Below are 17,431 nucleotides of genomic sequence, written 5' to 3'. Positions count from 1 at the left end.
GACTGACCTTAAGGAATAAAAGAGCCCCCATCAAACACTGAAACGAAGAAATTAAAATCATAATGCTCCTTTTAGAAACTGAAGGATACATGTAGGCTCTTTAGCATTACAGACTAGTAAATAATGCTTTCAACTTTTACGTGTTTGAGATAGCCTGTTTTCACATTGTATTGTTTCTTTGCAGGAGTCAGAGAGTAATAAATTATGTTCCTTGTATTCCTTCCGAAATACCTCTACCTCACCAAACAAGCCCGACGAAGGAGGTCGTGACCGCAGTGAGCTAATGAGCAGTGTTAATTTTGGAACACCAGAACGCCGCAAAGGAAGCCTTGCAGATGTGGTAGACACACTGAAGCAAAAGAAGTTAGAAGAAATGACCAGGACTGAGCAAGAGGGTATGTGTTGGATAAGACCAATATAATTTCCCCACCCCCAAACCCTACCATTTTTATGGCATAAAGAATGTGTTGGATATCAAGAGCCAGAAAATTGTGTAATTGGCAAAGGCTAGGATAAAGTTATTCACAGGTTACCATGGCAATGGTACTTTGAGATCCATTAGGGATTTTAGACAAATATGCCAGTTTTTTTAAACTTTCTAAATTGTGTTGGCTGTCTGTGAGTCAAAGCAAGAAAGGCGGTTTAGGTGAAAACTCAACTCTTGAAAGGTTATGTTGAATTCTAAACTGCTTTTAGGGTTCTGAGGGATATTCTTCAGTAGTATTTTTTTCTTTTTCTTTTAAAAGATAAATGTTTATTTTTAAACAAGAGAAATTAATAAACATGAACTGGTTTATTTTGCCTTAAAAATTCTTGTCTTTCATCACCTTAATGACAGTGTAAAGACTACCTAGCTCTGATATGTATATCTAGAATTGTGGCTGAAGAAGTTATTTGTTTTTTTTCAATCTGTTCAGGTATTTTGGCCTTGATTGCAACTGAACAGATTTGGAGAATGAGTTTATCAGCGTGTGCGTGAACATTGTCAGGGTTCACTAAGAAAATATCTCCCAATGTCAAGTTGAATGAAGTCTTGGTTGATTTACTAACAATATCTTCTGGTTTGTGAGTTCATACATGAGTTTGTAGCAGGGAAGGTGTGAGAGCAGGAGTCTCTGAAAAATATAAACAGATGTGGAGGCACGTATGTGGATTCTGTTGTTTTAACAGTGTTGTTTTGTAACATTAAAAACAACCCAGGAAGAATATTTGTAAGGTAGCAGAGCCACAAGGAAGTAGAACTCCCTTTTTCTATTGAAATATGCATGAGCTCAGAATGATTTTACCTCTTCAATTTCATGGTGTGGTCACAGTGCACTTCAAACAGTGAACTTTAGGATCCCTTGGCTCCATGTAGCAATGCAGATTTCACTTAAAATTTATGCTGATACAATAATATGTTTAAATATGGAATAAAATAATGTAGGGATGGAAGTAAGCTTTCAGATTTCTTGGCACAATTGTTAAATGCCAGCACACAGATAAATGTGTTCTATAGGTGTCCTTTCTGAAGCTAGTGAAACATCTCTAAAGAGAGTCTGTCCCAGATTCTTTACTACCATCTGTCTGTTTTCAGCTGTAAAGATCACTCTTTTAAAATTGCTTTCTTAGATTTGGTGGCTAGACTAGGAAACTATTTTTAATGTTACTTGGGCAAAATTTGTTTTTACAGCCAGTAACAGTCATTCAGCACTCCATGCTAATCAAAGGTCTTGGCTCATACTTCCCTGCAGGAGTATCCAAGTTGCTGTTGATCATAGTGACACCACAGCTAAGACTTTTCCAGGAGTATACTGAATGGTGTGCTAATAAAAATGTGCATCAAGAAGTTAAAACATAGTGTCTTAATGTAAAGTTTCAAGCATTTTGTAGCTTACTTTTGTATGAATTTTTGAGAATTTTCTTCTCTTCCTCTGTATTAGCATACAGTAATTGATTTAGGCATGGTATGTGTACAGCACAGAGATCCCTCTCACTGAGTCTGAGCCTTCCATGCTGTATGTTCTCACGAGCTGTGAAATAAAGGTAATTTCTGATCTACAGAATAATCTTTCTTGTTATAGACCCCATTATACAATTCTAAAGTCTGCCTGCAAGTTCAAAGGTAATTGACTGTATCTTCATGTTAAGTTCTTTTCAATCCATCCAGAATATTCCGGTCACTTCCATTTTACAGAAAATAAATTTTGGACATCTGACTGGTACTATATAAACTACCATGGAAAAATAATTAATAGAAAAATTGGAAATTTTTCAGTGTTACACTTAGGAAATTCAATGGCTTTAAACTTCTGTCTAGACTTGAAATTCTAAATTCTTACTACACTTTTGAATACTTATTTCAGTATTCAGAAGTGTCTCTGGATTAAAAAGAAGTAATCTCTCCATACTTGTTTGATTTGAATAAAATAACAGTTAAAAATTTATTATTTTAAGACTCTGATCTTTGTTTTGACTGTGGGTGGTGCAACTGACTGCACTGCATCAGTTGGAGAAACGAGGTCTGAGATTATGAAAATATTTTGCCATTTTACAGTCTCTTTTAAGCAACCTAATTAATAGCCTAATCACACATGTACCATGCATGGTGCTCTTTAACATTGATCTTTTAAAATAGGTTTCTATGGAGTTCTCTTCTTAAAATGGTATGCAGTGGTATGCTGTCAGTGCTGTTGAGGAGGCCTTTGTATATCGAGTCCTCTTCTGTCATAAAATTGCGAAAAACACTGCTGATTTTTCAATCAGCTAGATAGCATAGTATAACTTCTTTAATGTATGTAATAAAAGGGACAATACATCTATACTACTGGGTAAAATCTGTGGGGCTCCAAGTCCTGCATCACTCCTTTGAATAAATTAATAGTACATGTCAGCATGAAAAAACTCAAGAATTCCAGTCATCTGCCCTAACCCCATCTAGAAGGACCAGAAAATTACTATAATAATGTTAAAAGAGACTTGTTGCTGTACTTGTCCATCTATAGGATCTGAATTTGAGTAATACGAGTTGCTGTCTTCAAAAACTTACATATTTGGTGATATACCTTCAGAAACTCGAGGTCTGTTGTGATTGCATATACTGCTTGTATTCTTCATCGTATCTCATAACGTTGGAAAAGGAACGTACACTGAAAGACTTTAAAATGTCTAAATAGATATATTTAATCAGAGCCCTTTAGCTTCTGAAAATAAGTTGTCTAATGAGAATTTCATTGGAGCAGCTGTGACTGAGGAGGTCAACAGGCATCGCCTAAGAGAATATGGCCCAGCTGGTTAGATCTGGTTGTTGTAGTGATTTAAATGGTCAAGTGCTGCTTGTAATCCAGGACCGTCTGTTTGTAAAGGAAAGAGTGAGTGCTTCAGCATAATGTACAGCTGTTTTAATCTCTCTTTAATAATAGTGCTTCAGCCAGTGTCATGTCTTGTGTATAATACTGGCAACATTAGTGCCTAATAGAGGAATGAAGATACCTTAGGTATGTTTTTAGCATTATTTGTAGTTTGAACAAAGATTACCAACATCACAGGATAAACAATATTTTTTTTTGCTTCATGGTTCAGTATTTGCATACTTTGTACAGTATTCCTGTGTCTTAATTTATAATGATTTGAAAGTGAGAAAATTGCTAAGAAAATTAGAAAACAAAAAAAGAAAAAAAGAATTCTACAAATATTTAGAGTCAATTTGGGTATGTAAAGACTTTGCTGACATGTGTTCTCATAAGACCGAAGAGGTCAGAAATGAACAGGTGTCTAATTTAATCAGCACACTAGACTCCAGAGCCTCTTGGATAACTTAAATATATTAATCTTTTCAGTTTTTCTGTGAATAGAAGGGTTGTTTTACTTGTCTTTTTATTTGGAAGTTCCTTCCAGTACAATCAAGTAGTAAATCTCTTTACAGCTCAAGTGAAGGCTTCATGTTAGATGGTATGGTCAGACTGCTTCTTTCCCTTTCTGTCTCTCTTCAGTAAAAGACATTTCTTTCAGAATATTGCTTGTATGACTATTCTGAGACAGATTTACATTGCCTGGGCTGCTTGAATTCTAGGCTGAGAATTGGCTTCCAAACAACTATCCTACTGTACTTCATCATAAGCGTCTACGAGCAATTATTAGTAGTACACATCTTGTCTGTAGCTAGGAGAGCAGATTTCCCCCTTTCAGATCTGGAATGCTAGGTTGGCAGGTCAGCTGGCACTTCTGGGCTGGAAACTGGGCATGTCATTTCTGCGAAGTGCTAAGCCCTCATTACTCAGGGCCTGAATTCCTAATTCACTTTTGACCTTGATTCTGAGCAATGTATACAGTATCATTTTTCAACCAAGCTCAGTTCAGAATTCTAGAACAAGCTTTTTATAAACTGCTTCCCATTCTTGTTTCCTCCTAGAAGACCATAGTTGAACATTTAGAGATCAAAGATTTTGATGTATGCATGTTGGAATAATGAACATCTATATAAAGAGCAGTATATTCATAAATTTCCATCTATTCTCTGTCCTGTGCACCTGTTTGTACTCTCACTCTATGGATGGATATATGTAACTCATAGTGATATATAATATGTCTACAAATATTTAAAGATTCACATGTATAGTTCCTTTTATATGCAAGAAGGAAAATCTTACTTACCACTGCTTGGTAGTGGTGGGTTTTCTATTTTGTGTTTTGCTATTACTTTCCTTCAGCTTCATTAGTTAATAATGACAGAAGGTTGTTTTTTTTTTTTATGCTGACTTAAAATAGATTAACCTTTCCCCTATAAAATTTTCTATCATGAGAGTAAGGACAGTATACTCAAGTATTGCACACACAAATACGTACAAAATTCCTGTTGACTTCACTGGGAAATAAAGAAGCTTAGACTTTCACGTAGTATGTAAAACATTTTGGTTGTCATTTTATGCAGGTTTTTTGTTATTGAGGTTGTTTGGGGTTTAGGGTGGGTTTGTTGTTGTTGTTGTTTTTTTTTGTCTGCTGTTTCTTTCCCCCCCTGTTTTAGTGGAATCTCTGTGTACTATATTGTATTAAAAGAATGGAGAGTTTTAGATTTTAGTTCTTTGTTTTAAGCCTCACACAGCTGGGAAGAGAATTCAGGCATATACACTTGTTTTCTGGTACGTTTTTAAGCACAGCCATTGAGTACTTAGGAGTTCTCTTTTGTGGATCAGATCTAGAAGTGAATTACTGACCATCTGTGATCAATTAATATTTTTGAATGTTTTTCAGATGTTCTACTGAGGTTTAATTCAAATTACCTGTCTTGTGGTGTGCTCTATATTCACACTTTCCACTGATGTAGGCATGATCCCCGGTTGTCCTAATAGACCTGGCATTTACAGACCCTTGCTCTTCATACTGCAGTTCACTTGATGGCTGCAACTATTTTGTTCTCTTTCAAGGTTTTTAAAAAGTTACTGGAGTTTGGTATTAGGATTATCAAAACTAATTGTTAAAAGTTAATGCTTCTGTTCTATTTTTTTGTGATACTTATGGAATGTCAAAGGTAACTGGGGGCCCTCTCAGCTAGAAACTAGCCCCTCAGATGTGAAAAAACCCACCTTCTTCAAAATTTCATCATCTTTGAAAGATCTCGTCCCATCAGCTAGGTACCATGCTCATTGCATTTCCCTTTTCTTCTTCTTCAAAATAATTTTTGGTAAAAAAGTTCAGAATCAGTTATGTAGATTGTTTATTGAATACATGTTTTTACTTGCCTTTTGTTAAGAGCTGTAAATGGCTAGGCTGGGCTAGGCTGAAGAATTTTTGTGCTAAGCCCCAAACATGCTTCCAAAATATAAACACAAATTCCACACAACAAATAGATGATTCAGATCAAGTTAGACGAGAGGTATGAGGCACATTTTGCTAAACCTCTATTTTCTTGAATAACTTACCTCTGTAATGCATAATACTAATTGCTGTCTCTCTTTTCTATTTTTTTTTTTTTTTTCTTCAGCCAGTGATCTTGGTAAAATCACACTGGTCACTCCTTTTTCTTGCAATTTATGTTGCTATTTTAGAAAAATATATTCTCCTACTTAGAGAAGTTTTATAGATAATAAAATTTCTAAGAATTAATTTGTTTAAGTATACAGAGAATCCTTGTGTCTTACTGTGTAAAAGTAGTTTATGATTTTTTAGGAACATGACCATTACATTGGTTTCTAGGTTTTTCATTGTAATTAAAAGATGCAGTCTAGTTTCTTTCTATTTGATGTATTCAATTTTTCTATCAAAAATTAATCCTTCTTTGAAGCACATACAAATTTAACAAACTTGTTTTAATGACATTTAAAATGCGACATATGTTTAGGAAAAAATATTTTTTTGCAAACGCAGACCCAGACTGTGTAACTATACAGTATCTAGTCATTAATATTTTGTGTCATATGTTTATCTAGCCTTCTATGTATATGAGAATTTATGCTTTTTTTTTTATAATTTCCTGTCTTATATCCTGAGTACTGTTTTGTAACTAAATGCTGTCTTGCAGTTTTCATTTAAGAAACCAGCACATGTTGTCATCTTTCCACATTACCTTTGCATTTATTACCTGGGTGTCTACACTACAGTCTTAGCCAGTGTTGTAGCATTTGAGCATCTAATAGTTCTTCACAGATGCTCTGTGTGTGACAAATATAGTAATTCTTCAGTTTTCTTTTTTCTGTAATTTTTCATGGCACAGAAATGGGGAGCAGCACAGGCTTTTACTCAGGTACCATGAAGCATGTGATGTGTATATCAGTAAGTCATTAAATTGTAGCCACCATCTTTTTTTGCCAGAAGGTTTTCATGTCCCTTCAGCTCTTACCTCTGATTCAAGATTATCAACAAGAATCAGATGAGTGTGATGGCAATGTTTTTCACAATAGGATCTGCTGGAAGTTGAAAATACACCCTGATTACTATGAGACAGTTAGCTAGAGGTAGAATCTATGGCATTTTATGGTAGGTTCTGTTTCCCAGTGCAGGTTTTTTTCTTGTTGAAGCTTTATACCTCTGCACCTCTACAAACCTGTTACTTTTGCTTATAAATAGAGTTGATCATAGCTAGAATCTTGATGTGGGGAGAGTCTGAAATTCAGGTCTTAATTCTGAAGATTGGGACATCCCTTCTAGCTATGATAAATTTCTAATGTATTTTTTGATAGATGTTTACTTTCATGATTTTAGGTGCTCACATTACATTGAGAAGATGTCTTTATTCAGCCCTGAATATTTGAGATAATTCAAATCCTTTTCATTAGCACTAATGGACTTTCTGCCTTTCCTCATTGTCTCTGAATTTGAGCTGTAGACAGTCTTGCAGATAGGGACAGATTAAACCGAAACAGGCTGAGATCTTCTCAATGCCAGCATCTACTGACTATTCCAACAGTTCCTATCCAATGACTGTGTTTTCCAATGTCATCTCATCTTTTTTTTAATCCCACTGTACATCTCAATCCTGCCATTGTCCACTGCTGGATACAATTTAGTTTAATTTTTACTATGTGATGAATTGTCTCTATGCTTCCATTCTATATAATTTTCTGCACTATGCTCTTCTACATTTTTTCTCCTTTTTAGATATTGTCTAAAGTCAGCTATCTTGACACTATTTAATGTTATTAGTGTTATGAAAACATTATTAAAAATGTCTGTCTAAAAGCTAGCTTTTCCTTAGGATACTAAGAAATGCAAGTTCAGTATGACTGTGTACAACTGACATTGGGCTCTGTGGTGAAGAATGTGAGTAAATAGCTGTAAAAATACAGAGTTGCTTCAGTTGTATGATCTTGGCAGCAGAAAAATAAATTCAAACTTCATTGGTTTCTGATGTACTGTGACACAAACAACATTATGATCAGTTCATGTTTTAAAATGGGAATTGAAATACATTTTGTAGTCATCAGGTTAATAGTAAGGACTTGAAAGCAGTACTTCCTTTCCTAAAATTGCTAATGTAAATATAAAAATATGACGTAAAGCTAGAGCTTGAGTGGGACTGATCTTGTATACCATTGTATTTTCCAAGTTCTGCAGGGTGAATGACCTCAGATTTCTTTGGTGAGGAACTTTAGTTTTAGTCGGTCTTACTTGCTTTGCCATTCCTGCTGGTTTGCAACAGGGTCTAAAAGTGCTTTAAGTGCTTGTGACTGGGGTAATGAATGAAAATATCTTTCCAGCACCGAGAGTATTGCATTAGACCGAATAGTCACCTTACTTGTAAAAGCACTATTAGAGAGGGCCAGCTGTAAGTAAGGATAATGATTTGTGTCCAGTGCTTATTTACTGAAAATTGTAAATGTATTATTTATTGAGAGCTCTCCAGACAGTGCTTGTCAGAATAAAAATGTCAGCTCTAAGCAAAATGTTATAATACATAATAAAAATGCTAGGTACGCACTTTAGAGATACAGCTAATTAGATCTGCTTTTCTTAAAGAAATGACTGTAAAAATGTTCAACAGCATATACATTTTAAATGCTGATATATTCTCTATTTTTCTATACAATATTTGGTATAGATACCTTATCATTACTTAAAAATAATTTGGACAACTTCATTTGGCTACCATGAAAGAGACAGAGGCATTCATTGCCTGACTGCATGAGGCAGCTAGATGCTCAGGCTGTCTTGCTCATCTCACAGAGAGAGCAGCTACTCTTATCTCTGTGTTTTAGTCTGAAACTCCAAGATGCTGCTTCTTTCATGAGGGAAACCTGCCTCCAGTGGAAACAACAAACAATTATTAAGATTAGTCTTCAGCCGTGTTAATTAACCCCAAACAAATATTATGTTAAGGAGACTAAATCTATTTCATGTCACTGTTACTTTTGTGTGTTATTAAATACAAGTAAGGATGAGGGGGAAAAAATAGTTCATTTGTTCCATTTAAAATACTGCTTTATTTAGGTATTTTTTAAATATTTTTTTTCCTTCAAATTTGTAATGGGAAGAATCTGAGCTTAAAAAGTTTGGAAATCTTCTAGAATGTTTTATAATGTGAGGGAGGAGATCAGATTTTGAATTTATCCTTTTTACAAAGCACTGCTCAGTTCACCGTTATAAAATTTAGGATGTCATTAAAGGTAGCTTTCTTATTTCAAGTATATCAGCAAATATGTGAAAGAGCCTTGATGTGTTTATTTCAGTGACAATATATCCCATGTTCTCCTGCACTTAGTTCACTGTTGGTTACATAGAGCTGGTGGTGGCTGAGGTGGGAAGGCACTGCTTGCAATCGTCTGGTCCAACCCTCCCACTCAGAGCAGGTTCACCTAGAACAGGTTGCACAGGGCTGTGTTCCATTAGTTTTTGAGTATCTCCAGGGATGGAAACTCCACAGTCTGTTCAGCATTTGGTCATCCATACAATAAGAAAGGTTTTTCTTACGTTTCAAGGGAATCTTCTGTTTTTCCATTTGTATCCTTTGCCTCTGGGTCTGTTGCTGGGCACCGCTGAGAAGAATGTGGCTCTGTCGTCTTTACTCCAGGCATCTGATATTTTTATATTATCCCCTGGAGCCTACTGTTTTCCAGGCTAAACACTTATGGCTCTCTCAACCCCTCTTCATATGAGAGATTCTCCAGTCTGTCAGTTGTCTTGTGGCCCATTGCTGGACTCTCTCCAGCATGTCCATATCTTTCTGATACTGGGAAGTCCACAACTTGACACAGCACTGCGGTTGTGGTCTCAAATACGGTTTAAGGCCTTTAGTTCTCCACTGTAAGACTGATCTGGTACCTTTAAAGCCAAGAAGGGCTTTATTATGAACTTCAAAATTAGTGCGCTCAACCCCAGTCTGAGTCCTATTCATGTGTAGAACTTGAGCTTTAGCCCTGTGTGTGCTCTCGCTTCCTAGTCCATAGCTGAGAAGAGCAAAGTGAAAAACCAGGAACAAAAGGAGACTCAATGTTCTGAGCTTCGTTTTTCTGTGCTTCATAAGTATATTTTGGACTTTGATGAATCTTTATAATTCCCATCTTTAGCCAGACTTCTTCCTTATTTACTCATTGGCATGTTGATCTCCAAAATGAAACAAGAGTTGATAGTTGTTAATGTGTCAAAATCCTCCCTATTCTGTATTACTTTAATAGCAAAAAGAAGTCACGGTGTTTCTGTAGAGTTCAGATTGTGATATTCAAGAAAAATAGTGCAATAGCCCTTGTTAGATAGTTGTGAGGGCAAGGACTGTGTAAACATCTGCAGGTAGCTCCTGTTGCATTGCTCTGTTCTGACTAGCAACACCCGTCCTGCTGCAGTCTTGGGTCAGTCTTCAACATGGGCTGCCAATCAGTAAGGCCTTGTTCTACAGCCTGGCGTTTTGGAATGTGTCTAATTGCTGTTTTCTTTTATTAATCATAATATATTTTTAGTTTTACTTACATAGGTGCCCAGAGTTCCTGGGCACAGTGCCCTCTGTATGAAAGCCTATTCATTTTCCTTCATTTTTGTTAACCAGTTGGTTTACTTCATGCTTTACATAACCACTTGCCATATTTTGACACAAAGCTATAATGCACTGCTGCCGGCTCGCATTTCTTACAGGGCTTGATGTGGCACCATCTTCTGCAGTGAGTCTCGATCTTCACTGAACCTAAAAAACCCATCTTGAGTATTCTTCTGTGTTTTGTTTGCTTGAAAATGTTGAAGCAAGCAGGCTCTCTCACCCATTTGGAGGAACTCTGAACACAACAGTCTAGAGCGCCTCTGGTGGCACCAAAAACACTGAGAGCTCTGTACTGAATTTCCTGTTAAGTCTAACACAACCTTAAGACTGAATGCTGTTTGTATTTTCCATCAGCTATGATGTATTTTAAATCAGCTATGACTTACATGTTAAGGGATATGCATGAGGCTCTTTTTACTCTGTCTTCAAATTTACCTGCATTTTCAATGCTTAAAACATCTCTGGTTCTCAGTGTAGGTCTTAGCAGTCGTTATCATATCTTAAATATGTAACAAGCAGATTACTTTTAAATATTTACAGTGAAACAAAACCTATCATATCGGGTAGAGGTTTGTTAAAATGTCAGAAGAACTTGCCGTAGTGAAAACTAAATATTGAACCAAGTTTATTCCTGAAGTGTCTTTATTATTTTAAATGGAATTACTGCAGCAGTAGCTCTGAAAAAAATCTGGATAGATTTTATACCATAATTTTAACCTTTTTAAAAATAAATTTCAGTAGCTCAGAAATAATTTATAGATCTAGATTTATGGATCACTAAGTAAAAAGGCCTTATTTACCTCAGTTTCTCAGCTTCCACTGTGGACTGTTTGTGGTTTTTAGCTTTTTAAATACAGTTCTTGCTGCTTTATTAGTAGGTTTTGTTACATCTGCCATTAGCCTTGTAATTAAAAATTTATTTGGAGCACTGGTTCCTCCAAGTTTCAGTCTATCTATTGTTTCTGTGAAATAATGACTACAAAACATATCATGTCTGTTGCCTTTTTGTGTCTGTGTATCACATAACACAACAGTGGCCAGACATACAACCTCAAAAATCAAACCAGTTTGTTAATGAAGTAACAAGGCAATTTAATAAGCATCTTTATTCAGTCATTTTGCCCAGCTTTCAGATATTCCTTAGAGCAAGAGTAGCTAGTGCTGTATTGATGAATTATTTGATGACAATAATTTGGCTGATGAGAATAGAAAGAAAAAGTCCTAAACTAATTAGAAGACACTGTATATTAGATGGGAAAATGTGGCTAATACTTTATATCTTATTGTAAAACTGCAATTTGCAACTTTCAGTAGTTGATGATTTTTATTTCTTCCTCCCCCCTCCGCACACACTAAATCAGTTTAAAAAGGCCAAAAAGAGACTACAGGATTTGAAACACAGTGGCCCTGAAGTGATGGGAAAATGGCCAAGGTGTCACAGCTAATTTCTGACCCTGCTTTATGAGTTCTGCTGTTCCTTATTCCCCTTGTCAGTCTGTGAATCCCCGAGGCTGTACAAACTGGCCTAACATCACTCAACTCCAGTTTTATATCCTCTTTTAATAATGTTGAGTCTATTCTGTCCAACTTTGATTCAGACAACCTGCTTGTCTTGAAAAAGTGATATATTTAATCAGTGGCTCTGTCTCCAGCATAGCTCCTACTGCGTGAGACTAGAGCCAAAGAGTAGAGCAGTGGCCTGTCACTTCTGTTTGAATAGGTAATGTGGAGCCGTTCAGCCGAAGAGACAGGAGCTGGAACTGCTTGTTAGGACACATGATCAAAAGCCACTCTCTGCTTTCTGCCAATCAAGCCTCATGTCGCCTTGTGGGGCAGACATTAAATAGATTTTTCTGCCGTACACTGTGGGCACTTTGCCAGTTTGACATGTGAACTGTTACAAAAGATACCAGAGTTTCCACTGCTTGCTGACTGCTTTTAAATATTACCAAGCCCTTGCTGTCCAAAGTAGAATATTTTAAATAACGGATTATGATAAATTTCTACTGCATCTAGGCAGTCTCCTTCCTACTCCCAACAGCTCAAAGATATTTTTGAAAACAAAACTCTAAGTTGGTTTCTGAAAACGAACAAGAAAACAAAAAACTGTTGAACAAGACTATGGCACTTAAATTTAAACAATGTGATTACTGTCTGAGCATTACAGTGAGTTGTTGCTTTCCCTGGTGTAATTTTGAGTATTTTTTCTATTTTTGGTCTTTTTAGATAATTTAATTAGATTTTCCTAGTGGAGATCATAACACTATTTTATTATTGTATTTATGAGGAGCGCTATTAACATTGGCTTGTTTTGTAAATTAGGTGGAATTTGTTTATTATGTTTGTTGGCTGCCAGTGCAAATACAAATGTCTTAAAATGTCTCTGTAGTTGTTTTTAGTTATACTTTCCCTTGGTTTTTTCTTCTTTGTCTATTACCCTTCATAACCACCTCAGCTCTTGTGCCCATGGCAACAACACTCAGTGGTGGAGGCTAACAAAGATGACATTTAGGCTTTGCCTAAGTAATGAATATTCTTTTGTAACTTCCAGGGCCACTGAATTTATGTCATTTTTAGAGGTCTCTAGTACCTAGATAACTGCTTCTGTTAATGTGCCTGCTGTCATGATACCGAGAGATACCCTCGTGCTTGCTCTTCCTGATACAATTTTTTTATTTTTATTTTTTAGTAAAACATTTTTACCAAAACATACCATGGCAATCTAGTGGAACTCATTTAAACAGTGAGCTACGCATAAACAGCTGCTCCTTCAATAAGCCATTCTTTATAATACCCTTATTACCTTCTAGTGTCTCAAATTCTGATTAGTCAACAGTGCTGATTACTGTATGGCATTCCACTGCCCATCTTCCTTCTGCTCAGCTGCTCATGTCTTAGCTGTTACGTGATTACAACACAACTTGTGCATTGTTTCTCCAAGTTGTTCTTCATATTGTATATCTTAAAATAAACCCCTCAACTAAACCCTCTTGAGGAGATGGGAAAATTTATTTTAAGTCACTATGAATTCCCTGAAACTCTCTGAATTGTTTTGTTGTTTTGTTTTTTTTTTTTACCACTGTGATGTCCACAGTCTCTGTGCTTTGCAGCTTTCTAGTAGAACGAGTAAGTTATTTAGATTTACGAGGGTAATCCATAAATAAATTCCAGTTAAAAGAACTTTAGAAAAGTGATGGTTAGTTATTGTGAATTTTGTAATATGGCAGAGCAGGAGAGACCAAAGACTGCTTTTAAAAAAACAAAACAAAACACACCTCAGAAACAAAAATCAAAAAACACACAGAGCTTTGGCCTAGTTTTACTTTCACAAAAATCAGTGGGTTCAGAAGTCAGTAAGAAGAGAGCTACGTCATGAGAAAGCAGTTTGGAAAATGTACCCCCAGTAACACATGCTGAGTTTCAGAAAGGTGTGTGGTGATAAAAGGAATGCGCGGAATGAAAATGCGAAGAGAAGGAGTTGTATCAGCAGTGCTCAGGTCTCTGATTTCTGGTCAAAGCAGCAAACACAGAGGTTTGTTAAGGACATTAAAACTTTGTCAGCTTTATAGGTAAATAGCGTGGTATTGAGGAGAACACCCTTGCATTGGCTTCATAACCCCCCCACAGCTTCCTTTGGTGCAGCCGCTTAGAATCAAGTCCTGGTGAGTATGAAACGCTGACACACTCAAAACGCAACCCCATTAAAGGCCTTAAATCTGTCATTGTGCTCTGGAGCCTGTTCTGAAAATAGCAAAGCTCTTTTTGTAAATTAAAATCGGTGTGAATGGGAACAGATGTTGACATGCTTTACTTTATCTGCAGGGATCCCTGTTAAGGGGGAGAGGGTCAGTGAGGTTAGATGGGAGGAATTACTGCAAATGTGCAAAGGACAGGATAGTCTAATATAGACATTGTCTTTGGTTTTATGTAGAGCTGTAGTAATATCCAGTGGTTAGTTCTGGTCACTGGTAAGTCTCTGTATAAGCATAGATGATTGTGTAACACCTTTAATTCCTTGGAGAGTGCTGTCCTCTTTGGTATGTTTACACAGATAAAGGGGAGGGATGCTCACCCTGCTTTTCAGAATTGCTGTGCTTGGTCAGATCTGGATTCCAAGAGACTGAGTGGCCTCAATTCCCATTTACTTCCGTGTTATCTGAGCTCACTCAGGACAACATGGAAGGTGTTTAGCATATCCTAGGCTCAACCTACAGAAATTTGTATTCAGTCTGATATAGGGTAGCATTTTTGGTATTTGAGCATTACTTTTTAATATTTTGGGTGTACTCTCATGTTTCATCAGAGTCATCATAAACTTTTCATAGTTTTTGAGATAAAAAGTCATTATATACTGAAATGTGCAATTGATGAAATAGTTTTACTAGTCAATCTAAATAAATTCTTGTCGAAGATTTTTCCTGATTCAAAAAAAATATAGCAAAGGATGAATTTATTTATAAGAACCATAATAGTTTCCTTCAATTCCTTTTATATTTTAGATTACCTTATAATTTTCTAAATCTACATGAACAATAATGATCAATTTTGTCAGTATTATTCACACCTTTTATTAATTTAGCATAGATGAATAAATGTGAATGTTGTGAAGAGTTGATTGGGAATAGATTTTAAATCTGACAGTTAGATTACAGGGTACCTAAGAAAAAATGGCTCTTTCACTAGGTACCTAGTAATTTAATTCTTGTTTGAAATTATTATAATTTATTACAGTGTGTGGGTCCTAATGAATGTCTACTATTAAATGAAAAGGAGAAATTGAAATTATGAAATTCTTTTAACTTGTATCTTAGAAATCCTCTTAAACAATTCAGTAGGTATTAATAAGCAATGTGCTTTTCTTTCCCCTTTATGTGAGTGCAAACAAAAACATTTTTGCCAGTACATGATGATTCTTACTTAGAATCAAGGCTGTCTTCAAATGGAGTGGAATATTATGTGATGAAAAATATCTAACATTCGCTATCTTGATTAGACATTTAAACCATAATATATGAGCCCTTCTTCAAAAAAAGCTCACAATAATTTTCTAGAAGTTTTACCTTTGTTAGGAATACAGACGTGTGCTGAGAAATTAAACTTGTCAGCATTTTTCCTACTGAAGGAGTCAGTCATCAGGGCATGAGAATATGATAAGCATTATACTTGTACTATGATTACATACAAATATTTTTCCACTTTCCCTATTGACTTTGTTATGAAAAATGGGTAAGAGTACTTAGTAAAAAGGGGTAGGTATTTCCACATAAATGGAAAATGGATAAGTATTTCCAAATGTGAAGAATAGGCTATAGTGACATTTTAAATGAGTGTTGGATCACAAATTGTGAAATATCTTTGTCAAGAGGATGAAGACATTAGAAAATTCTTAGATACAAGCATATCAGTTCATTGTACTGTAGCTGACATAAAATTAGACCACAAATGGGCTTGTACCAGGATAAAATCTGTGTAAAGAATAGAGGGCCTCTAGTTTTCTCTGTAGTATACCACTGTATCTAAAATTATGTGAGCTTATATAACATCCGATAAAGAAAAAACCTCAGAGGGTTCAGCTGAAGTTTTGTTTGTAATTAGTTTTCAAGTCAATAACAGTTGTGGTCATTGATATTCACTGGCTTCAAATTGGCTGATGTTTCTCATGTGTACTGTTGGGTTTTTTTACCTCTTCTACATCTCTTATTGTAGAGGATTTCCGTTGTTAAAATATGAACCAGGATCTTTCTACAAGTCAGGAAACTGTATTTCTAAGTGGAACAAGTCACTAGGATTGCCTGTCATCTCTTGGTTATTTTCTTTAAGTGGAAAACAATGCAGTTACTCTCTGTAGTGAAGTCAACTTAGAATGAGTAATAAAATATTATTGCTGGTTACCTGTTGCTGTCTTGCAGCTGACAGATGGAGCACCAGTTGGATACTCCCTTTTAAGGTACCAAGGTACTATTGTGTGCTTGCATCCTTTGAGATGCATGTGTCTTTTCCTCTGGTGAGAGTGTGTGGGATATTATTCCACTGCATGTTTGCTGATGTGGTGCCAGAAATGAAAAGAAAAAGGAACAGAAAAGAAAAGCAAAGGAGACAAGTTTGTTTGGGGTGTGGATGTGATTTTTCACTTAAATAATTTTTGCTTTTTCATCAAATAGATACAAGTTCAAGTTCAAATGGACATAGCTGAAGCTAGTATTTTTAAAAGTATCCTGGATTTGGGACTGTGGTGGGTTTTTTTTGTATATAACCTATCCAAAATAAAAGGCACCCAAAATCTCTATATTTGAAAATAACATTAGGCACTGTACAAAACTGGTTACATTAACCCTTTGTGCTCTTTCTTACTGCACACAATTATGATGTAGAATCTGATAATGTATGAACTTTGCTGTCTAGCTGATGGAATCTGTTTCAAGCTAAGAGAATTTGTTCTTTTCAAACTTCTAAAAATAGTTTGGCTGTTCTCATGAGTTAGGAATTTATATTTGTTTAATGTTCTTCACTATAACTAATTTCAACAACTGCACTGTTATAGTAAAAAAGTAGGAGCATGCTAAAGCATGAACTAAAATATCCTTAAGGGCTAACATTTCAAAATATAAATATGAATTAATGCTAGTGTAATTTTTTCCCCATTTTCCAAATTTCTTAAGCATATTCTAGCTGTGCAGGCTGTTTATTAAAATTTATGTTCAGTAAAATATATAAATACTATTAAAGGAAAATTTGTTTTTTTTAAACTTGTGGTTTTGGTTCCTATTTGAACCTTGAATGTGGAAATCTGAATGAGATGAGATTAAAAGGTTTAAATAGCTTTAAAATTTTATTTACATTAGTGCAATCTGTCAGTTTTAATACTAATCTGCTTTTTTTTAGTTGAGATTGTATTACAAAAACCATCCAGAGTGGGTTAAAACAGTCTAAAACATTTGCACTGTGAAGCTTGTTTGTTCATTTCTTAATCAGTCAGAATTCTCAAGGAAAAGT

The 17,431-nt window shown here is 35.5% G+C and overlaps 1 protein-coding gene across 12 annotated transcripts in view; it reads left to right on the top strand.

The window, feature by feature from the left end:
• Positions 1–17,431, top strand: part of SOX6 (SRY-box transcription factor 6) — a 370,949-nt gene that overhangs the window by 152,568 nt on the left and 200,950 nt on the right. For all 12 annotated transcript variants that reach the window (XM_051620577.1, XM_051620574.1, XM_051620578.1 and 9 more), the window contains one exon: positions 185–395. In XM_051620577.1, the coding sequence (XP_051476537.1) occupies positions 185–395 (211 nt within the window). The remainder of the gene's footprint in view (positions 1–184; positions 396–17,431) is intronic.

Source organism: Apus apus, chromosome 5 (genome assembly GCF_020740795.1).
Source record: "Apus apus isolate bApuApu2 chromosome 5, bApuApu2.pri.cur, whole genome shotgun sequence".
Taxonomy (NCBI): Eukaryota; Metazoa; Chordata; class Aves; order Apodiformes; family Apodidae; genus Apus; species Apus apus.
The sequence above is the reverse complement of the archived record's forward strand: the minus strand, read 5'-3'. Positions and strand labels throughout refer to the sequence as shown.